This window comes from Gobio gobio (assembly GCF_949357685.1).
Source record: "Gobio gobio genome assembly, chromosome: 21".
Classification (NCBI taxonomy): domain Eukaryota; kingdom Metazoa; phylum Chordata; class Actinopteri; order Cypriniformes; family Gobionidae; genus Gobio; species Gobio gobio.
Genome location: NC_137117.1, coordinates 37,864,988 through 37,888,354, shown reverse-complemented (window position 1 = coordinate 37,888,354; position 23,367 = coordinate 37,864,988). Strand labels below are relative to the sequence as shown.

Below are 23,367 nucleotides of genomic sequence, written 5' to 3'. Positions count from 1 at the left end.
ACAGTTGTTAATCATAAACATGGTGTGTCCCTTTAGCGAAATAATGGAAAAAAAACATCCAACCATAAATATGTCAGTCCAAATTCACACGGGATGCCGTGCTCGTGGTTTACATTTTGGGAGAAAAACATTTTAGTGAAGAGAAAAAAAAGGGACAGATTGAGGCAATTTGATTTAGAGCAGTTCCTCTCTGCTGCGCTGGCTGGGTTTCACTGATTTTCATGGCCATCCCATCAGGTGAGAAAACCACAGTAACACAGATTCATTCAGACTCTTCTTAGAGATGTTTTTCATCCAACATTGATCAGTGAAATGTTCGATCATCTTTGACTGTGATTATTCGTGGTGTTTGCTAAGTCAAGCACTACTATACTATTGCTCAGGTGTGACTGAACGGGCAACAAAAAATCCCCACAGACTTAAAAGGAGGACCATATTAGCGATATCTTAATATCCTCTTAGATTCTGGCTCTTATCAGACGTTTCTTTTGGTATCTTCGTTTTAAATGCCCCATATGGTTCAATCCCAGAGATATGGAGATCTCAATGCGGCTCCATGAGTGAATTTGTCAATTGTACACATTTTTACCAAATGTGGGTCAATTGTCATACAGCTGATATGTTGTATTGAAAATAGGAATATCTACAGAACAAATAATGTTAAAACTAGATATGTATCTTGTTTTTTCCTATCAACACAATCATATAGAATATACCTGTCTGAGTGCCATAAATATAGTTTTTCCAAAGTTTGCGTGCCTGTCACTCAAAAAGTATTACAGATATATCTCAATATGATTTTAGATATCATTATGGTTCACTGGTTATGGATATCACTGGTTCTTAGCAAACTTTTCTTTTGAAGTCTTCATTTTCAAGGCCCATTGGGTTCAATCCCAGCGATATGAGGAGCTCAATACGGCTCTATGTTCAATTTGTTGAATTTTACCCATTTGCAATGGTCAAAAACCAAATGTGGTTCACTTTGCACACAGCTGACACTTATTGTGTTTAAAGAGGAATGTCTGAAGAACAAATCCTACTGAAAAATAGAAACGTATCTTGTTTCCATCAAAACAATGGCACACACAAAATCTACTGAAATGGTCGAGGCACATTAACTTGCTCTCAAAAGTGTATTTATAAGAATCTATTTCCAAATCAGTTTCACGAATATTTGGAAGAAGGGATTTTGTTTGTGAAGCTTCTGAAGCTAGCAAGAGTTCAAATATACAGTATCACATTGACATCCCATTATCTCTGGGATTGAACCATCCAGTGCCTTAAAATTAAGATTCCAAAAGAAAAGTATTGTATAATCTAAAATTATATTAAGATATCTTTCACACTTTGTGAGTTATAGTCATGTAAACGTTAGAATTTGTTTTGGCACGCGTTGTATGCAATTGTTGTTGATATTTGAAGGGAACAAGATACATTTCTAGTTTCATTATTATTTGTTTCTTCAGACATTCCTCTTTAAACACAATAAGTATCAGCTGTTTGAAAAGTCACACATATTTGGTTATTGACCACTGAAAAACAGTAAAATTCAACAATTTGAACATGCAGTCACATTGGGATCCCCATGTGATTGAACACATAAGGCCATGAAAATTAAGAGTTCAAAAGAAAAGTTTATTAAAAAATAGAATCTAGAAGGAAATTAAGATTTCTTTAATAGTTTTTGAGTGACAGACATGCAAACTTTGGAGAAAGAATATTTACTGCACTCAGACAGGTATATATAAAAAGTATCAGTTACAGGCAAAGTGACCCACATTTGGTTTTTGACCACTAAAAATGTGTACAATTGACCATTTTACTAATTGAGCCACATTGAGATTTCCATATCTCTGGGATTGAACCATATGGGGCCTTTAAAATAAAGATACAAAACGAAAACTCTGATAAGAACCAGAATCTAAGAGCATATTAAGATAATTAATACTATTTGAGTTACATGAATATAAACTTGGGGCAAAAAAACGCAGGAAGTGCTCTTTCCCATTTTTGCTAAAGTTGCTAAAAACTGATTTTACTAATAGACCAACCAATCTCTGAGTAAAAATAAAAAAATAATGCTGTAATCTCTCTAAAGTCATTTTTACCCCCTGTAATCTGACTCCAAATCTCAGTTGAAAATTGTCATTTGGACCCTCCTCTACAAAACAGTGGAATATTTTGGCTTTCTTCTTTATTTATGTATTTCTTTTACCAGAACAAAAAATCTAAACAAAAAACATTTTTTAGCTGGGGACCTCTGGTTGAGTTTACCCTATATCAATGTGTTAACAATGATTTATAATGCTTTATTGACTGTATATAGCAACGCCCTGGCAACCACCCAGAACACTCAAGGGATCGTATTGCAATCTGTTAATGATTTGGAATCCTTTACAGTATATAGCAATGCCCTGGCAACCACCCAGAACACTTTAGGAACCGTATTGCAATCTGTTAATGATTTGGAATCCTTTAATTACTGTATATAGCAACGCCCTGGCAACCACCCAGAACACTTTAGGAACCGTATTGCAATCTGTTAATGATTTGGAATCCTTTAATTACTGTATATAGCAACGCCCTGGCAACCACCCAGAACACTTTAGGAACCGTATAGCAATCTGTTAATGATTTGGAATCCTTTAATTACTGTATATAGCAATGCCCTGGCAACCACCCAGAACACTCAAGGAATTGTAAAGCAATGTGTTAACAATGATTTGGAATGCCGTAATGACTGCATAGCAACTCCCTGGCAACTAGAAACCATATAGCAATGTGCTAAAAATCACATGGAAGATCCTGATAGTTTGACATAAGCCGCATTTCCACCACTTTCCCCAGGAACTAGGGACTTCGGGGTGGTACTCAGTGTGTTTCGACCGCAGGAACCGGGGTCTAAATGAAGTTCCAGGTAAATATTTCCCCCTCAAAACGGCCTTGCTCGCGAGGTAGTACTTTTTCAAAGTTCAGGAATTTTCGGGGGTGGGACTTGAACATGCTGATTGGTTGAGTTCACGCAGCATTTTATTTCAACCTAAAAGTCTGTTGCGGTGCGCGCATGAGTTGTTTGCTATTCAAATCAACAATGGAGTTTAAAAAATACAGCAGATGGACAGACGGCGAGGTTCAGGCTTTATTACGTTTATTTGCGAAGGACAAAATCCAGTGGGCTCTGGAAAGTCGCGTGCAGTCCTACGTCACCAGACTAATCTTCACGATACTTAAGACCACTATGGAAACACAGACAGCAGCAGGTCTGAGGGAAAAAAGAGTTCCTGGGAAAAGAGTGCCTGGGACAAATTGTTCCGGGTAATTTCGGTGGAAACGGGGCTTTAGACAAGCAGCACTCACATTTCCTCAATGTCTCAGTAAGACATTCTCAAATGAAAAATATTTTATACAGTAAGGTAAAATTCACAGTTTTTAAAACCCAGTTCCACACTGTCATAATTATCAAATTAGGGAGATCCAAGAGAACAAGGTTTGTTCCTCTTGCTTCAGAAATAGTATTCTCTCTTTCTTTCTCTTTCTCACAGGACAACACAGTATTGGGAAACTGATGGCTGGGAATGCCAGCAAGCTAGTCATATGAATCAACCAGATTTGATTACATCTCTGGCCTCAATGTGCTCTTTCAATTTCAGCTACACTACCTTCCTCTAAAATAACCACACACACACACACACACACACACACGCACGCACACGCACACGCACACGCACACGCACACGCACACGCACACGCACACACACACACACACACACACACACACACACACACACACACACACACACACACACACACACACACACACACACACACACACACACTCAATGAAAGCATGGTAGTGTTCCTCTGCTAATGTGGCAGGTTTGATTGGGATGGGTGGCGTTATAATAGCAGCCATTGATAAGCTTTAATCGGATTCTCTGTGGCATTTGGATAGACAGTAAAAGAGAGTCATGCACAGGCCCGGAGTCTGTTGTGTGGAAATGTCAGCAGTTACGACGGCTCTGTTCAACTCTCAACCTCCCTTTACCCTTTACTTCATAAGTATAACATCAGCCAAATGCCGATATGAATGAATATTTACATTTATGAATTACATCCAAAATGACTTCAAATTCACACGGACTTCAAGGTACACATTTTATCAGGTCATGCGTTCCATGGGGATCGAACCCGACCCATGCTTTATTGCATTACTATTTGAGCTGCAGGAATGCAAATATGCAATCATGATATGTGTAAAGTAGCTATGTTTACATGGACACAGTTTGTTTCAAACAGAATTAAATCATTCAGACTGATGAATATCCAAACATAGTTTTTACATGAAAGCGAAATAAAGTGATCGGCTTGATCTGCCAAAAGTATTGGGACGCCCCTCCAAATCATTGAATTCAGGTGTTCCAATCACTTCCATGGCCACAGGTGTATAAATCAAGCACTAGGCATGCAGACGCTTCTACAAACATTTGTGAGAGAATAGGTCTCTCTCAGGAGCTCAGTGAACTCAAGCGTGGTACAGTGATCGGCTGCCACCTGTGCCATAAGACCAGTCGTGAAATTTCCTCATTACTAAATATTCCACGGTCAATTGTTAGTGGTATTATAACAAAGTGGAAGCAATTGAGGCATTCAAGGCGCTCCAGGAGAAATATGTCATAAAACACCACTCTGCCTCTTTTCATTTTCATTAAAAATATATATTAAACATTAATAGCCACACAAATGTGGTCCAGGCAACTCTTACATTATCTTCACTGCATGTATATTTAAATATCCTTAAAAATATAAAGTTATGAAACTTCTCTTTGCCCTCAGTCAAAACGATTTGGCAGACAACAAATGATAGATTCATGACACCAAAGATCGGCCGTTAGATCTACACAAGAGGAACCACTACAGGATGTCAGAGCCAGCGCCAAACATCAGAAGGACTGGCCGAGGAAAGGCTGCTCTCGCTGGGGTTAATGAGTGCTGAGCGCCCGGTGATCGCCTGGATCTCACAACTCCAAAAATTCAAGACTATTTTTTTTTAAATATGCGCTCTCTTTATAAATAAACCACAGATTTGAGCATTAAACAATTACGTTCTCACCTGAAAATGTCTTAAAACCTCATTTTGTGACACAATAGTAGTATTTTTAAATTTTGCAGGGTTTCTCATCACGTCACTTCACCACGTGACCGCAGCGAGCAGGCTCCTGATTGGTTAACCCGGCATAAATTCACTCCATAGTTCAAATTGTTCAATTTTGGGCGTCAGACGCGAATTCGCTTCAAACGCGTGAATGCACAAAAGCACCTTTTGCGTGTAACGTGCGTATCGCGCAAGACACTCAATTCGCGTCATTCGCGCAAACTGCGAAAAACGTCTATAGCACCGCTGGACCTCCAGACGCGTGTCAATCCGCCTTTCGATTGACTTAACATTGAAATCACTCACGCCAGACGCTCTATTCGCGTTTGGTGTGAACGCAGCATAAAAGTTGCTATAAAATCAAAGCCGTCTAACCAAGTTGTGTTCCAAATTTAAAGTTGATATCACAAAAACTGAGGTTCCTAGAGATTTCAGTTATGCGCTAAATGAAAAATAGACACCGGGTGACGCACACATTACATTGTTTGTGTGGCACAATTTCTCTCACAATATCACTTTTGTCGCAAAACAGCCACCAAATATGGAACCTTGAGTCTCAGACCTTTCCGACAATATGCAATTTCACAAAAAGTGATTGATTGGGCGGGACCTTAATATCGCGGCTCCATTTCGCGTTCACTACTGAGCAGACTCGAGACCCAAGATGTCAGCGCCATATTTGGACACTGGCAGCTTCACTTACAACAATGGAAGAGAGTGAATGTGCGTCGTCCACATAGGCTGTAAAAAAATATGGACGTAGTGTCCGTGACGTCACACATAGGATTCTGAAGAGCAGTTCTGAAGCGCAAAGTAGGGTCGAGCTGGCCGTTGCCATCTTGGCAGCCATCGCGAGTCACTCCCGGATAACAGAACATGGGCAAAGAGGCGGGATGTGGCCGGAGCTGAAGTGACGTGTTGACTAACAGACAGCAGACAAACGGTTATCCACCCTTCACTCAAAGTGGCCACACCCTTTATTATGCAGAACTTTAAAGGTCCCATGGCATGACATTTTCATTTTATGAGGTTTTTCAACATTAATATGAGTTCCCCTAGCCTGAATATTGTCCCCAAGTGGATAGAAATGTTTATCGGTGTAAAACCGAGTTCTGGCTTTCTTTCTCTGCCTTTGAGAAAATGACAGGCCAGACGAGCCAATCCTGAAGTCTCCTGGTTTGACGTCCAAGCAGGAACGGTTACCTCCCTTTCCTCCGCCCAGAGAATCTGGCACGCCCATGCAAACGCTCGAGAGATCATGGGTTGTGAACGAGTGAACGCTGGCAGTTTCTCAGTGTTTGGATGTACAAATGAAAACAGAAGTCTTTTTTCAGTTCCTTCTGATCTGTGATCAGTGATTTCTGATGTGTAGCTAATTATTTATTATTCGTGCACACAATGCGGCTTCTCTCTCTCCCGACAGAACGGTGTTTTCGTGTTTTCTATCTTGTGAGTCAGTGTTTTTGTACGTCCTCGTCGCGTCTATCGGTTCTAAAATGTGCATACAGTCATGAGTTTCTGCTCAACATCGGCAGAGTAACATCTTTAGAGATAAACCTCACACACGCCGAAGCTCGGGCTGCACTGGCCGGTGGCCTTCAACATCCCCGACCCCCAGTACTGCATCTGGCCCACAGCGGAGGCACCAAACGCGGCGTGAGATTAAGCAGAAGGGGGGTAAGCGTGAGCATATGCGGGCTAGCCAGTCTAGCCCCACACTAAACTGGATTACATTCGATTACTGCTGTTGTGTCTTTGTTTGCGCTGTGTACTCAACGCGCGTCACTGACGCTTTTATTTTATTTTAAAAATAATGCTATTATCAACACTTACTCGTAACTCATTCATCTCGACAGCTGTAATGGTACTTTGCATGTGTTACAAAGTTGGTAATAATGATGAAGACGGCCTCGGTGTGACTGGGACTCGTGTTTATTCAGAACTCTCAGATACAAACACAATAAACTCGCGCTGACTGACAGCGCTCTCATAACTCAGTAGTTACTATAAATAACTTTGTTAGCAATCGCTGAGCTCAGTCTCTGGTACATTAGTGATATCCGGTTCTTTCTTTTGAACCAGTTCTTTTTAGTGAACCGAATCAGTTCACCAAATCGGACTGAATCGTTCTAAACGGTTCGCGTCTCGAGTCAGTGCTGATCCATAATTTACTAAAGTTACTAACTTTCTGACATGAGTGACAGCCCCTCCGACTAGAAATAGACTGAAACCCTGAAGTATATGCTGTAACTACAACAGTTCAGACATGCTGAGAACTGATGTGAAGTGAACTCAGGTCCATCCGTCTCTCTGGCAGCAGCTCGTGCCTCGTAGACCTCGTTAAACCACGCCCCCTCCGCTCATTTAAAATGCAAAGATGTCAGCCAATCACAACAGTGGGCGTTTTTACTGAAGTCTCACAGCAGACACGCCTCTTGAAGCAGGGCATTCAGCCACAGGGCAAACAGCAGTATAGAAAAAATGCCTTTTATTTCTAAATTATGACATTTTAAGATGTAAAAGTCATACTAACAATATAAGTACACCTCAGGAAACATTATAAAATAATAGAAAAATGCCATGCCATGGGACCTTTAAGGCTTTATATAATGTAAACGAATGAGTTATAAAAAAATTCACCCCCCTCACAGTTGTCATGAAGGGCAAAACTAGCCGTATAGACCAAAACCACAATTTGTCCCAGGCTGTAAACATGTTTTAATCTGCTGTAAAGTTGGGCATTTTAACATGGGGCTCAATGAGATTCTGCTCCTTCTGGAGCCTGTCCCTAGCGGCCAGTCGATGAATTGCAGTTTAAGGCACTTCCGTATTGGCTTCAAGAGAAACTGCGAGAGGTTGCTGCTTGGTCGTCCATCTTTTTTTTACAGACTATATATGAAACATGACAGCTACCACTAGAGCGAGGAGCCGCTAAAAGGAATTAAAGTGGTGTTTGTAAGCTTTTGAATGATACCTAATTCTAGCCTGACGTCGTCCTACTCAGATTCTAGTCAGAATATGAGTCTGATCTGCTCCATTGGGTCAGAGAGAAAGAAAGAAAGAGAGTGGAGAGGTGTGGGGTGTCACGGTTTACCAGAAGGGTCTGTCCCTTAAGAAGCCTGATGGAATTTGAAGAATGCTGGATAAGGAGAGAGAGTCCTGAGAGACAGAGAGAGAGAGAGAGGGCAACGGGGCTACAAGTGGGAGAGGCATTGAAAACACAGAGAAAAAACAGATGGAACTGAAGGAAAAGAGAAAAGAGAGGGCGTGGAGAGAAAAGGAGAGTGTGTGTGATGGGAATGGGGATTATTAGGGAGGAGTATTTCAGGGTGGGGTGTGGAGCGGCGTTACACTTCAGAGAACGTGACTCATACATGACTAAAGTGAACACAAACTGCAGCACATTGTGTTTGACAGTTTACTTTGGCTTCAGGCTGAGACTGGCCTCCAGCCGCTAATTAATAATCCCATGTCAGGAGTTTAAAAATGTACAAAAACCTCGTGGGAGGTGCAGTATTCCAAGAATCTTGGAAGGGATTCAAGCTCTTTGAATTGCAGGATTTGGGACTCAGTTCGGCACTTATTGGGTTTTCTTCCGTTGCATTGAAACCAGAAGCCGTTGTTTTGGTTGCAAGCCCTGCAAAAGCCATGGCAGAAGTGGTAAAGGTTAAACATAGAGTTGGGGAATCTTTTCATTCATAACGACGGCAGCGCTGACTCACATGAATACCGCTTACCATGAGGCGCCACGTGACGCCATTTACCGCTGTCGTGTGCAAATCTTCCTGCTTCTGTCCATAGAATCAAAATGAGACTCTTAAAGGGATGAAATGAAACTCCTACCATCGTTTACTCACTCTTATGTCAAAGCTGTATGATTTACTTTCTACTTTCGCACACAAAAGGAGATGTTTAGACAAATCTTCATGCTGCTCTTTTCCTTACAATGGCACTTCATAGTGACCACAGGGGAAACGTGAAGGAGATTTAACCATTGCATTCTGACTCTGTTTGAGTGACTTCTGAATGCCATTCTACTTGAGTGGCTTTTGTCCTTTCTGGAGCTTGAACACCTTTAGCGTTCATATGTAGAAAAGAGCAACGTGAACATCACTCTAGATGTCTCCTTTCGTGTTCAATGAAGAAAAAGAAGAGAACGAATTTTTTTTTGGTAAAATGTCCCTTTCAGAGCGTCATGATGAATGTGTTTGGCTCTGTCTTCTGTCTTTAAATAATTAGCAGGGTTTTAATTTCACACCCTTTCACAGCCTGTTTTGAATTGTGTCTGTTTTTTTTTTCTTCTCATAACTAGTCAAGTTGAAAAAAGAGAAAGTTTGAGCTCAGATATATATATTTTTTTATTCCATCCATCCATCCATCCATCCATCCATCCTCTATCTATCTATCTATCTATCTATCTATCTATCTATCTATCTATCTATCTATCTATCTATCTATCTATCTATCTATCTATCTATCTATCTATCTATCTATCTATCTATCTATCTATCCATCCATCCATCCATCCATCCATCCATCCATCCATCCATCCATCCATCCATCCATCCATCCATCCATCCATCCATCCATCCATCCATCCATCCATCCATCCATCCATCATCTATCTATCTATCTATCTATCTATCTATCTATCTATCTATCTATCTATCTATCTATCTATCTATCTATCTATCTATCTATCTATCTATCCATCCATCCATCCAATATCTATCGATCTATCTATCCATCCATCCATCCATCCATCCATCCATCCATCCATCCATCCATCCATCCATCCATCCATCCATCCATCCAATATCTATCGATCAATCTATCTATCCATCCATCCATCCTTCCTATATCTATCGATCTATCTATCTATCTATCCATCCTATATCTATCGATCCATCCATCCATCATCCATCCATCCATCCATCCTATATCTATGGATCTATCTATCCATCCATCCTATATCTATTGATCTATCCATCCATACATCCCTCCATCCATCCATCCATCCATCCATTTTTATTACTGATAAAGTAACCCCTCCCCCCCTCATGCAGTTCACATTGGTGAGATGCGTTGATTTTCTCAATACGCTGTTAAATGAATGAACAGTGTTGCTGGGTTAATCATTCTCATTAAAGAGCTAAAACAGTTTGAAGGTCAGAGGACACTGTGGCTGCTTTTTCTTCTTCTTCTAATGATCGTCAAACAAGCTGTTATCACATTATGATCCTTTAACTCAAACACTGAAGCTAATGAGTACAGTGTACACTTAAACACACACATGGACTCATTATCAGCGACGCACAGGTCACCGCACTGGCTTTCTGCTGCGGGAAATGATGGCCAACAGTCTCTCTCACTCTCTCGCTCTCTTTTAACGTAAACAATTATGCATAAAAATACAGCAGGAAGATGAGGTGAGAAGAGCGACAGATGAAGTGTTTCCACGCTCTCTTTCCAGTGTTTTTGGCTATGTGGGTAAGTGTGGGCAGCTCAAAGCGCACCGGTGCAGTGCTGAGAGTTCAGTTACCGCTTCATATGTGACGATCACCTACATCAGAGACCCCCAGCACACCAGCTCAACTCAATTACAGCATGGAACAAGACATGGGGACGGGCGAGGGGCTTTTCAAGAAAACACACTCCAACAGTCCCACCTCACATAGGCCCACATGTGTAAGGCGGTCAAAAGTTTGAGAACCAGAAATGAGGAAATCATTCTAATATGCTGCTTTGATTATTGTTGTTATCCTTCTAGGGGCTCCGTAAAATGCTAACCCAATAATTGTTCTAAATGAACTGCTTTTATTACCAAGAATATTATATTTTTAATATTATGTATTATATTATAAAAAGATTTAACATCACTGAACCCACTTTTATGGGTTAAATCAGGGTGAAATAGCTCTTTAAGGGAACGATTGCACCACCTTTTCCCTCAGTTCGTAAATTAAAACAAAAGCGTTTTTAAAGTACTGCAATTAAAATAAAGGTCTATGGGATATTGGACCAATGAACCAAAATGAATGTTAAAAAACACACACTTTAAACTTTAGAGAGATTAATACCACTTGTTGCACTTGACTTGTATTGAACCCGGGACATTTCTTTAACTGCCAGATGTGCTTTGAGGAAGTAACGAAGTATTACATCTTTCTTTGAGAGTTACAGCTTCTTTAATTCCCTAAAATCATCACTAGACAGATTTACAGAAAGCTTTGAGACTGATATAAATATGGGAACCTTTAGGTTAGAATAAGGAACTCCACAAAGAGACTAATTTCAGGGAAATGACAGAGATTCTCTCAAGAAGTGACTGGATTTGCAGCAAAATGAGTCAATAAATCATTGGAATATGAACGACGACACAGGTATAATTCACTTTTTGCCCTAATAAAACTGGCCAAATTAAAGCAAGTATGACGGAAAGAATTGCCACCATAAACGCATTCACATGGCTTTATGAGGCACAGACTTTCCTGAGTGGAAACTGTAGTGAGATTTCAGTTAGCACCGCGATATGGACGGCGAAAGAGCTCAAACCGCCACTGGGTAATTCCCAGCGAGCTTTGGGGTGGACGCGCTGTACCGCCACTGACAACATTCGACAGAGGGCCCACCTTTTTCAACAACAACAATCCTGAAAAGGTGGGTGGAAGAGGTGGAAAGGAGTGCTAAAAATAAACCCGGGCTGTGTCTCTACTCGTCTTCGCTCTTTTTCGTCCTCTCTCGCTAACGCTCAGCGGTTCCTTTCAGTGGTTATGCTGTGAAGTCGTCCCTGCTGCATTTCACTACTGAAATCTGTCACACCCAGGAAAAACACCCGGTAGCCGATGCACTGAAAGACAGAGCTTGAAATCATTAGTCAAGCCAAACAATAGATCAGTGAAAGGTCACCCCTTACATTATGGTTTGAGCCAGGTACCAGAGCTTCTTATTTTAGTATCATTTATCATAAGTATATCAGTGATATACTTAGCTTTTGTATAAATAGGCTATATTTGGCTATATAATAGGTCTGTGCCTTCTGTGTGGACGCTCAGTTTCCTGTCATTTGGCCAAAACCTCATGCTATTGAGGACGAAGTGCTATTTAAGGCAGTACCGCACTAAAAGACCTGAATAAGTTGGGCTAACTCAAAAAATTTGAGGTAATATGTTAAATCATTTTTTTTTTAGTTATGATGATCCCAATTTTAAGTAAGCAGAACTATCGAGTTTTGAATTTGTAGTACTCATGCATGTTAATTGAAGTACTGAGTCAGCTAACGCACACATTTAGATAGCAATTAACATAAAGGATTTAGTTATTTAACTTTATTATTTTGAGTTCTTGCTTCACTGTGAATCCTAATAAGTTGTGAGAACTCCAAAAAGTTGAATGCTAATTTTTTTTAAGGTAAGAAACTCAAAATTTAAGTATCAAATGCGCAACTTCTGTGTTGTGCTTGTTCACGACGTATGACGTCATCATGTCGGAAAGGTCACGGCCGTGACGTAGGTGGAAGTACCGACCCAGTGCCGAAAAACTCCATCGCATGTTCTCCTCTAACTTTAAAATCTTCCGACATTGTACCTTTATTTTTGTAAAGGGCGTTTGATTTAGTCTTTGCACGTTCTTTTTAACACTCGGTACTTCCAGTACGTCACAGACGCGACCTTTCTGACGTGATGATGTCATGCGTACGGTGGCCCAGTAGTGCACAACACAACGCAATATAAATAGAAAAGCCACAACACAACGCAATTAAGCCACAACACAATGAAAAAGCCACAACACAATGGAAACAAGCCACAACACAACTAAAACAAGCCACAACACAATGAAATTAAGCCACAACACAACCAAATCAAGCCACAGCACAATGAAAAAGCCACGACACAAAGGAAACAAGCCACAACACAACAAAATTAAGCCACAACACAACCAAAACAAGCCACAACACAACGAAAAAGCCACAACACAAAGGAATCAAGCCACAACAAAACAGAATCAAGCCACAACACAACCAAAACAAGCCACAACACAACGAAAAAGCCACAACACAAAGGAATCAAGCCACAACACAACTAAAACAAGGCACAACACAGCGAAAAAGCCACAACACAAAGGAATCAAGCCACAACAAAACAGAAACAAGCCACAACACAACGAAATCAAGCCACAACACAACGAAAAAGCCACAACACAAAGGAATCAAGCCACAACACAATGAAAAAGCCACAACACAATGAAAAAGCCACATTTCATTGTTGTGGCTTGTTTTAGTTGTGTTGTGGCTTGTTTCTGTTCTGTTGTGGCTTGATTCCTTTGTGTTGTGGCTTTATTTCGTTGTGTTGTGGCTTTATTTTGTTGTGTTGTGGCTTTATTTCGTTGTGTTGTGGCTTTTTTGTTGTGTTGTGGATTTATTTTGTTGTGTTGTGAACTTATGTATGCTTTTTAAATTTCGTTGTGTTGTGCACTACTGGGCCACCGTACATACGCCATGCAAAAGCAGAATATCAAAGTCGCGCATTTGAGGTTAAAAGGTATATAAATGTTTATTTTTTTTAAAGAAAATGACCAATGGTTGGTCTAGATAAGACTGTATTCCTCAACTGGGATCGTGCAGAGCCTTTGAAGCCCTTCCTTTAAAACTGCATTGATTTGGACCTTCAACCCGTTGGTTGCCATTGAAGTCCATTATGTGGAGAAAAATCCTGAAATGTTTCCTCAAAAAACGTAATTTCTTTTAAACCGAAGAAAGAAAGACATGAACATCTTGGATGAGATGGGGGTGAGTAAAATATCAGGAAAGTGAACTAATCCTTTAACAGAAACTCTTCAAAATTAGCATAACAAAACATGAATCACTACTAAGTCTCCCTTTCCCTTAATCTTGCACAATATAGAACACCTAATTTTAGCATTTACTCTCCCTTTCGAGTGCCATGGGCAAAGCATGCTGGGAAATACAAAAATCCCAGCCCAGTTTCAGTTAAGAAAACAAAACCTAAAATAATATGTACTTAAATGTACTACAAATGCATTCAAACTAAATAGGTTTCATAGAATAAAGTGATATACTGTATGTCATGAATTTATCAAATTATTTTAAAAGGAAAAAAATGCACTTGGACTCAAAAACATGCACGTCATGTCATCGACCCATATGTGGCTACAGCCATTTAAAACCAGGCATGTGGAAAAATGTTTGTAAAAGTGTGTCAGGGACTTTCAGGGACTTAATGTTTGTCCAACTTAAAAATACTTTTATGATGTCTTTGCGCATGAGGATGAAGACGAGATGTGCAAATCGACCAACGTGGAAAACAGGATCCAGATAGTGACACAATGGAATTCTCGATGGCTTTACACGTCAGTTTCAGTAGCTCTCTTGTGCGAGACAGTGATGATACACAGCAGCGCGGGGACGAAGTCCCTCGAAGTGTGTGTGAGTAACTGACTCACATCCAGGAAATGCAGAAAGACAGCCCTCCAATACAGAGATGAATGAAGAAGAATAACAGCTAAAAGCATGGACAGGTCAGGAAAAAAAATACTACCTGTGGAGTGTGAACTAAAAAAAAGAGATGCATGGTGTGAGGCAAGTAGAGGTCCGTTTCAGTTTTAATACCAAACCTAAATCATTCACTTCGTTCACTTCCTTTATGTTTGCAGCCAGTGACCCTAATGCACAAATTCTCACAGTTCTGTTCAACAAAAGGTCATTTTAAATGATAATTCTGATGTATTTTTACACATGGAAAACTGACAAGCTTACAGCTTGAAAGTTACAAGAGTGTTTATGCAACAAAAGCCCGATTTGTTATGATTTCACAGCATGTTCAGCTACAGTGAGGACTTCACTGGAAATACTTTATTAATAACTGGCCATTCCTATGTGTGTTTTTCCAGGAAATGTTTGCCATTAGCAGGTTTTCCCCAACTTTAATAGACATTTGTTTAGTGACTGATAAGGAAGCGCAAAACACAATAACCTCCTCTAATTGAGAGATCGAGAGCGAGATGATGTTGACAACTGATGTTTACTGGACTTATGAGAAATTGAATTGCTTCTGGGATCTAGGTAACACATCGATTCTCCTCCAAAATATCCTGAATATGTCAAGTAGCCTATAAAACTCTAAGTAAGTACAGTTTTTTTATTTGGTGTTGGAAGAATCTTACAAGAAATCATATTCATATTGACCTTTGTTTTGATATCTTGGGAAATCTGTAGAAATAAATAAATCGATATACAATGTCCACCATGTGCACATGATATAAAGAATAAAACTGCATCACAAAAGGTCACTGTGTCACTGCGTATAACGACATTCATAACACACATAATTACTCAGCATGTACTTTCTGTGGTGACAATATATCCTGAAAGATAAAGATGGAAACAAACACCTAAGGCTCAACAGGAAACTGATCGAAGGCAAACCACCACATCGAGTACTTCATGTAAACTGAGTGTCTCATTTTGTGGTTTGAAAGCATAACACAGGCAAGAGGCTTTTCCATCCACTTATTACAGACATTTCCTATTTATTCAGTACACTGAAGTCACCAGAGGAGGGCATCAAACACATGACCACATCTGAGAGGAACCTTCGCTACGACTCTATAAACAAAGTACTCGTGTGTATAATCCCAAAATTGTTGAGGACAAAAATAGTTTTCTCATATCCTGCTCAGTATGGAGCTGCACTATCATGCCATGCATGGAAGATATTGTTCCACGTCTCAAGCAGCTTGTGTAAGTGATTACAGCTGATGAAAAAAAGGGTAGAAACGTTTCTGTGCCACCTACTGATGCCTTTACATTCCATATAAATGGCTTCATGAAATAAAACCCTACCCGACGTTGCAAGAAAATAGTATCCCTCCACTTCAAGACACTTCAAATATTTGTTTTTAAAGTCATGCGGACAGGATCTTCTGGGCTGTTAACTCTGATGGTGTGGACATGTGGCGTGTCTGGGAATGGAGAGGTTTAAAGATCAATCTTTGTCTGAAGGGATGTGCAGTCGGGCGACCCCCTCACCCCTCTTGACCGCAGGCCTCTGGGAGAACATGTTGCTGAGTGCTGCTTGGAGATCAGATTTCCTGTCACCCATTTCCAGGGTTGACCAGATTAATTAGTGCTCTTGCAAGGCAAGCATCTCTAGACCCTTTGCTCTTAGGAGTTTTTAAGCAGTCAGATTTCTTTTTTATTGCCTTTTTGACATGGGCCATTAAGCAACTACCCAGACCACCCTAGCAACCACTAGAAAAGCAATGCCCTAGTATCCATTTAAGAATACGCTAGAAACAACTTAGCAACAACCACTTAAACCCCCTAGCAACCACTTAGCAACACCCTAGACTTAGGCCTAGACAACACCCTTGATTTGGGCCACTAAGCGACTACCCAGACCACCCTAGCAACCACCACCCCAGCAACCACTTAGCAATACCCTAGAAAACACCAAGAACACCCTAACAACCATTTAACAACACCCTAGAAAACACAATGAACACCCTAGTGACCATTTAAGAACACACTAGAAACAACTTAGCAAACCCACCTAGACCCCCTAGCATCCACTTGGCAACACCCTAGAAACCACCAATAACCATTTAATAACCACTTAACAACACCCTATAAAACACCATGAACACCCTAGTGACCACTTAAGAACACACCAGAAACAACTTAGCAAACCCACCTAGACCCCCTAGCAACCACTTGGCAACACCCTAGAAACCACCAATAACCATTTAATAACCACTTAACAACACCCTAGAAAACACCTTGAACACCCTAGTAACTACTTAAGAACACACGAGAAACAACTTAGCAAAACCCACCTAGACCGCCTAGCAACCACTTGGCAACACCCTAGAAACCACCAAGAACCATTTAATAACCACTTAACAACACCCTAGAAAACACCATGAACACCCTAGTGACCACTTAAGAACACACAAGAAACAACTTAGCAAAACCCACCTAGACCGCCTAGCAACCACTTGGCAACACCCTAGAAACCACCAATAACCATTTAATAACCACTTAACAACACCCTAGAAAACACCTTGAACACCCTAATAACCACTTAAGAACACACTAGAAAAAAAACATAGCAAAACCCATCTAGATACCCTAGCAACCACTTAGCAAACAACCCTAGAATCCCCTCAAAACACCCTATCAACCAATTGCCAATGCCCAAGCATCCACCCAGAACACATAGCAAGCATCTAGAACTGCCTAGCAGCCAGTTAGCAATAACTTAGCAACCACTTAACACACTAGCAACCACTTAACAACACTGTAGCATCCACCCAGAACACATGGCACACACCCATAACACCCTAGCAACCAGTTATTAATGCCCTAACAACCACCCATAAACACTGTTCAACCACCCAGAACATCCTAGCAAGAACGCTTTAACAAATGTCTAAAACAGCCAAACAACCAGTTACCAACTGCTTAGCAACACCCTAGCAACCACCCAGAACCCCTAGCAATGACTTAACACCCTAGCAACTACTTATTGACATCCTAACAACCACTTAGAATACCCTAGCAACTGCTTAGCAATGCCTTAGCAACCACCCTGAACACCCTATCAACCATTTGGTAATAACATAGTAACCACCCAGAATACCCTAGGAACCACTTAGCAACACCTTAGTATCCAAACAGAGCACCTAGCAGGCAGCTTGAAAAGCCTAGTAATTATTTAGCAATACCCTAGCATCACTCAGAAATGCCATAACAACCCATAACGCCTAGCAACCTCATCTTAACACCCTGACAACCACATAGTAATGTCCTGATAACCCCTAAGCAACAGACAACCCAGAATGCCTTGCAACCTCATAACACCCTGACAACCACTTAGCTACACACTAGAAACCATCCTGAACACCTTAGCAACCACATAGCAACAACTTAAAAGCCACCCAGAATACCTTAAAAACATCATTGTTTATTATGTTTTGCACAAACAGGTTGTCCCACCCCAAACTCAAGTTTTCTGATTGGCTAACATGTGTGTCAGATTCTTTTTTTGCTGTTTGGTTTACAGAATGCGGTTATTCCATGCATTATCTGTCAGGAAGTGGGGACATTTTATGGAAGGAATTCCAAAATAAATAGTTTGCAGCCACTTTACAGTTTCCAAAAGCTACCCGTGTAAGCTGAATGTATCTTTGATGGCTCAATAACAAGGGTGATATCAGTTTGCAGCATGTGGCGGCCCAGATGGACTGGCAGTTCAGAATATAGTTGCCAACAGCTGTATGATCCGAGGGCAGCCCTCAACAGTACAGTGATATTCCCAGTGGATCATAGGATGGATACAGAACAAGTCAGTGGCTGAACAGAGAGTGACTCTTCCTGCTCAGGACAGGAAAGGCTACCGCTACTCAGTCTTATCACTAACAGCACAGGCGCTCCTGAGAGACAGGGGTGCAGCAGAGAGCGGATAATGAGAGGAAGAAGGTTTTAAATCCCTGTGTAAATGAATACCCCTCAGAACTGTGAGTCTCACGCCTCTCCAGAGATGCTTGAATGCTCTAAAAAAACAGACCGGACAAAGAGCAAATCTGACTTGAGTTTTATATTAGTTCAAAAGCTGCCAGGTATCTCGCAATAGTGTAAAGTACTTGGGCTTCATGGACGCGTCCGGCTTATGACATGCAATTCATTGACTACTTCAGCAGAAAATGGGCAGCATGCATAACCAAAGCTTCTCTCTTTAAAAGTTAAAAACTAAAGACCTCAACATATTACATGTTTACTTCCCAATTTCAAAGTTAAAATGGGCATATCACACAGACTAAAGTGAGCAGCCATGAGATTTTGGGGAAACCGACATCGACATCAGTCTGTGGGATTAATGCATCACAAGGCTGGCCACAAGGCCACTTCCTCATGGATGTGAGAAGAGGGCATTTCCTCTCAAGTCTCCAACATTAGCCTTGCCATGTCCACAAAACTATCAAATCCTCGAGACGACTCTCAATGAAGCCATCTTTTAGTTTCACTGAAGATACTTCTTGTTACGAAGTCCATGACAAGGAAAAACTAGCATGGCAAATTTTGACTTTTCAATCACTCAGTCGTGGCCTAGAGAGTCAGACTGGTAACCTGAATGTTGCGGGTTCGATTCTCAATACCGGCAGGAAATGGCTGAGGTGCCCTTGAGCAAGGCACCAAACCCCCAATCGCTCCCCAGACGCCACAGCAAAAATGTCTGCCCACTGCTCCCGGTGTGAGTATCCATGGTTTGCTGTGTGTGTGTTCACAGGGTTAGTTCACCCAAAAATAAAATTTCGGTCATTAATTACTCACTCCCATGTCGTTCCAAACATGTAAGACCTTTGTTCGTGTATTCGGAACACAAATTTTTGATGAAATCCGAGAGCTCTCTGACTCCTCCATAGACAGAAATTGACTGAACAGTTTCAAGGCCCAGAAAGGTAGGAAAGAGATCGTTAAAACCGTCCATGTGACTACAGTGGTTCAGCCTTCATTTTATGAAGCAACAGAAATACTTTTTGTGTGCAAAAACAAACAAAAATCACAACTTTATTCAACAATTCCTTCTCTTCCGTGCCAGTCTCAGACGCTGTTCACATTGTAAACACAGACTCACTGCAGCACTTCCGGGTTCTACCCCGGAACACCGGCTCACTATTGGCCGGCTCCTGTGTTAGCATCACACGCATGCGTCGTGGAGCTCATGTGAACAGCGCCAGAAAAAATTGCTGAATAAAGTTGTTTATTTTGTTTTGTTTTTTGCACACAAAAACTAGTCTTGTTGCTTCATAACATTAAGGTTGAACCACTGTAGTCACATGCGTAACGGAGGCCAGCTAGTAAGAGCTGTGTGTGTAAACCGCACTCCCCTGATCTCAAGAGCTCTAGCGACTGACGCTTGTCTTTAGCCTCCTTGTTAGAGCTCCCACGCCGGAGACCATGGTTCGATTCCTGCTCAGAGCAGCTCGAGTAAGACTGATTACATTGGTGCCATGTCCCGGATGGGAGTGAGGGTTAGGGGGATGAGTGTAACGGAGGCCAGCTAGTAGTTGCTGTGCGAGTAAACCTCACTCCCCAGATCTCAAGAGGCATTCTAGCGACTGACGCTTGTCTTTAGCCTCCTTGTTAGAGCTCCCACGCCGGAGACCACGGTTCGATTCCTGCTCGGAGCGGCTCGAGTAAGACCGGTTACATTGGTGCCATGTCCCGGATGGGAGTGAGGGTTAGGGGGATGAGTGTAACGGAGGCCAGCTAGTAGTTGCTGTGCGAGTAAACCTCACTCCCCAGATCTCAAGAGGCATTCTAGCGACTGACGCTTGTCTTTAGCCTCCTTGTTAGAGCTCCCACGCCGGAGACCACGGTTCGATTCCTGCTCGGAGCGGCTCGAGTAAGACCGGTTACATTGGTGCCGTGACCCGGATGGGAGTGAGGGTTAGGGGGGTGAATGTAATGGAGGCCAGCTAGTAGTTGCTGTGCGAGTAAACCGCACTCCTCTGATCTCAAGAGGCGCTCTTGCGACTGACGCTTGACTTTAGCCTCCTTGTCAGAGCTCCCACGCCGGAGACCACGGTTCGATTCCTGCTCGGAGCGCCTCGAGTAACACCTGTTAAATTGGTGCCGTGACCCGGATGGGAGTGAGGGTTAGGGGGGTGAGTGTAACGGAGGCCAGCTAGTATTTGCTGTGCGAGTAAACCGCACTCCCCAGATCTCAAGAGACGCTCTAGAGACTGACGCTTGCGGCTGTGGTCTTTAGCCTACTTGTTAGAGCTCCTGCCTCCCATGCCGGAGACAACCGTTTGAATCCCGCTCGGAGCGGGTCGAGTAGGACCGGTTACACATGGACTATTTTAATGATCTCTTTACTACCTTTCTGGGCCTTGAAAGTGGTAATATTATTGCAGTCTAAGGGGGGGTCAAAAAGCTCTTAAATATCTTAATTCATGCTTCAAAGATGAACAAAGGTCTTACGGGTTTGGAACAATGTGGGGGTGAGTAATTAATGACAGAATTTACATTTTTGGGTGAACTAACCCTTTAACGAGTTAATTTGCCCATATAATAATATAATTAATTAGGTTAAACTTATTTGGCTTGCCGTCCACTGATGAGGGGCTTGATGTAGCAGCTTAAACTCAAGCTCTCATATACCCCTACAGTGACTAAATATGGGATATGATTATGTAGGGCAAGGTACCTAAGATGAAGGTGGAGTTTGGGGAGGTGGTATGATGCTGGAACAGCGGAGACTGAGGAGAGGTAAGCAGCTGTTTATATACTCTGGCTGCTGGCTTAAATTGGAAGATTAGATGGGCTTGCTCCTCCCTAAATTACGTGTAGGAACTTCGCTTAATGTGTGTGCACTAACTTGAATTGATTGAATGCAGAGGACAAATTCTGAGTATCGGTCCAATGCTTGGTCTTCACATCATGTCATTCCAGTTTAGTAGGTAAAACCTGGTTAAACAGCCTGATGGCATTGAAGACATTTTAAAAGTTCGACTATGACTCCAAAGAAACCAAAAACCAATACTTTCATCCGAAGATCCTACAGAAGAAACTAAGGAACCAGAAGAACCTTAGAGTGTAGAAGGCAGCAGACATCTAATCTTATTCCTCCCACCCACCCACGCACCATCCTTTCCCATCACTTTTTTCCCTCTTTCCTCTTCCCGAACCCACAATATTACAAACATCATGCCATCATATCCGAGCCATTTAAAATCTCCAGAGAATTCCCTAGTCTAACATCTCTCGGTTTCCGTTTTCTAAGTCGTGGGATTTGTATTTGTCCTAGACTGACACAGATGCACATATGCCGTCTGACTCATTTAGGCTCTGGGTGGGTCTGTTTCCAATTTTCGCACCCCTCCACCCATAAAAAGAGAAGTTACCTCCAAAAACAACAAAACAAGTGAAGAAAACGGCTCGCACACCACTAAAAGTTCCCCTCCTTACAAGACGCACGCACACACACACACACACATCGAGGCAGCTAACAAAAGCCACTCTCCCCGAAACTCTTATCAGCGCTTTCCTTCCCCTCTGCGCTAGAGCGTGGGAGCGCGGAGCCAGAGCTCGGAGGAGAAAACCTGCACCCGCAAACAACAGGAGGAAGCCAGTAATCCGAGTCGAGGCACTCCAAATGATTCCAGGGAGCGGGGGAAGAAAGACAGCCTGAGAAACCCTGACAGAAAAGGCTTGCACGGGACTGAGATGTCACAAAACTTGCCGGAACTTGGGGGAAAAGTTCTAGAGACCTGAGGCGAGCTCTTGATGAGGCTTCCTGTCAAATGAAGCGATAGCTGAAGAGACAGAGAGAGAGAGAGAGAGATCTTAAACCAGACACTTACCAGCAAGTCGAGTGTACATGCAGTGTGTAGGGCTCTACAGTGTCTCTATGTCCATAATCAAAAAGCCACTGAAGGTGTCTCACGGTGTCCAACCAGTGCAGCCAGTGTCCACAACAAAAGACATGAAGGAGTGAACATGGGAGGGCAGGAATATCAGCGCTCTTAGTGAAACTGCCTCTTTCTGTTTCCTCTGTTCATTAAGACTGTACTTTTACTAAGTTGGCAATGCCTCTTTGAACAACTCGTTTCAGGATTCCCCAAATGTCTGAAGCTGCAAGCGGTGGAAGAAAAGGAGAGGAAAGAGAGAGTGTGTGTGTTTGGTGCTGAAGGGAGGGCTGGGGGGTTAGGGGAGGTGGGAGGGACGCGCTCTAAGGAGGCCGGGGCCATCTATGCCAGACAATAGCAGGAAAATGAACATCAGACGCTAAAAAGAAACAGCCCGATTATTCGAAAGTACTAATAACAACAATAAGGGATGAAATAACAACAGAACGAATGTTGTTTTTGCACTTGGAAGATCTAGACGTTGAAACCTAAAGTATTAAAGTATAACATTTCAAATAAAATAAAAATTCTGTCCCCATTATGTTCTTCCAAATGGTGTACTGTTATTTATTTTGTGGGAATAAGTCAAACCCCCAAAAGGACTAAAATGAAATCAAAAAGGAATCATAAAATAATCTTCCAAAGAAGAACATCATTTACAGCTGAAACTCTGAATTCATATTCATATTGTGACATATGTGACTTCTTTAATGGCAAAGCATGGGCTCTTACTTGCGTCGTAAGCAGTTTTTGCTGGAGAGCTGCTGTGGAGGGGGAAA

General features: G+C 41.8%; 1 protein-coding gene across 2 annotated transcripts in view; it reads right to left on the bottom strand.

Annotated features, from left to right (window-relative positions):
* Positions 1-22,846, bottom strand: part of hdac7a (histone deacetylase 7a) — a 118,829-nt gene extending 95,983 nt beyond the window's left edge. Inside the window, exon 1 of one of the 2 annotated variants that reach the window (XM_079802918.1) lies at positions 22,544-22,846. In XM_079802918.1, coding sequence (XP_079659044.1) covers positions 22,544-22,562 — 19 coding nt within the window. In that variant the 5' untranslated portion in view covers positions 22,563-22,846. The remainder of the gene's footprint in view (positions 1-22,543) is intronic. The other variant, XM_079802920.1, reaches the window with a different exon arrangement.
* Positions 22,847-23,367: the final 521 nt, after the last annotated feature.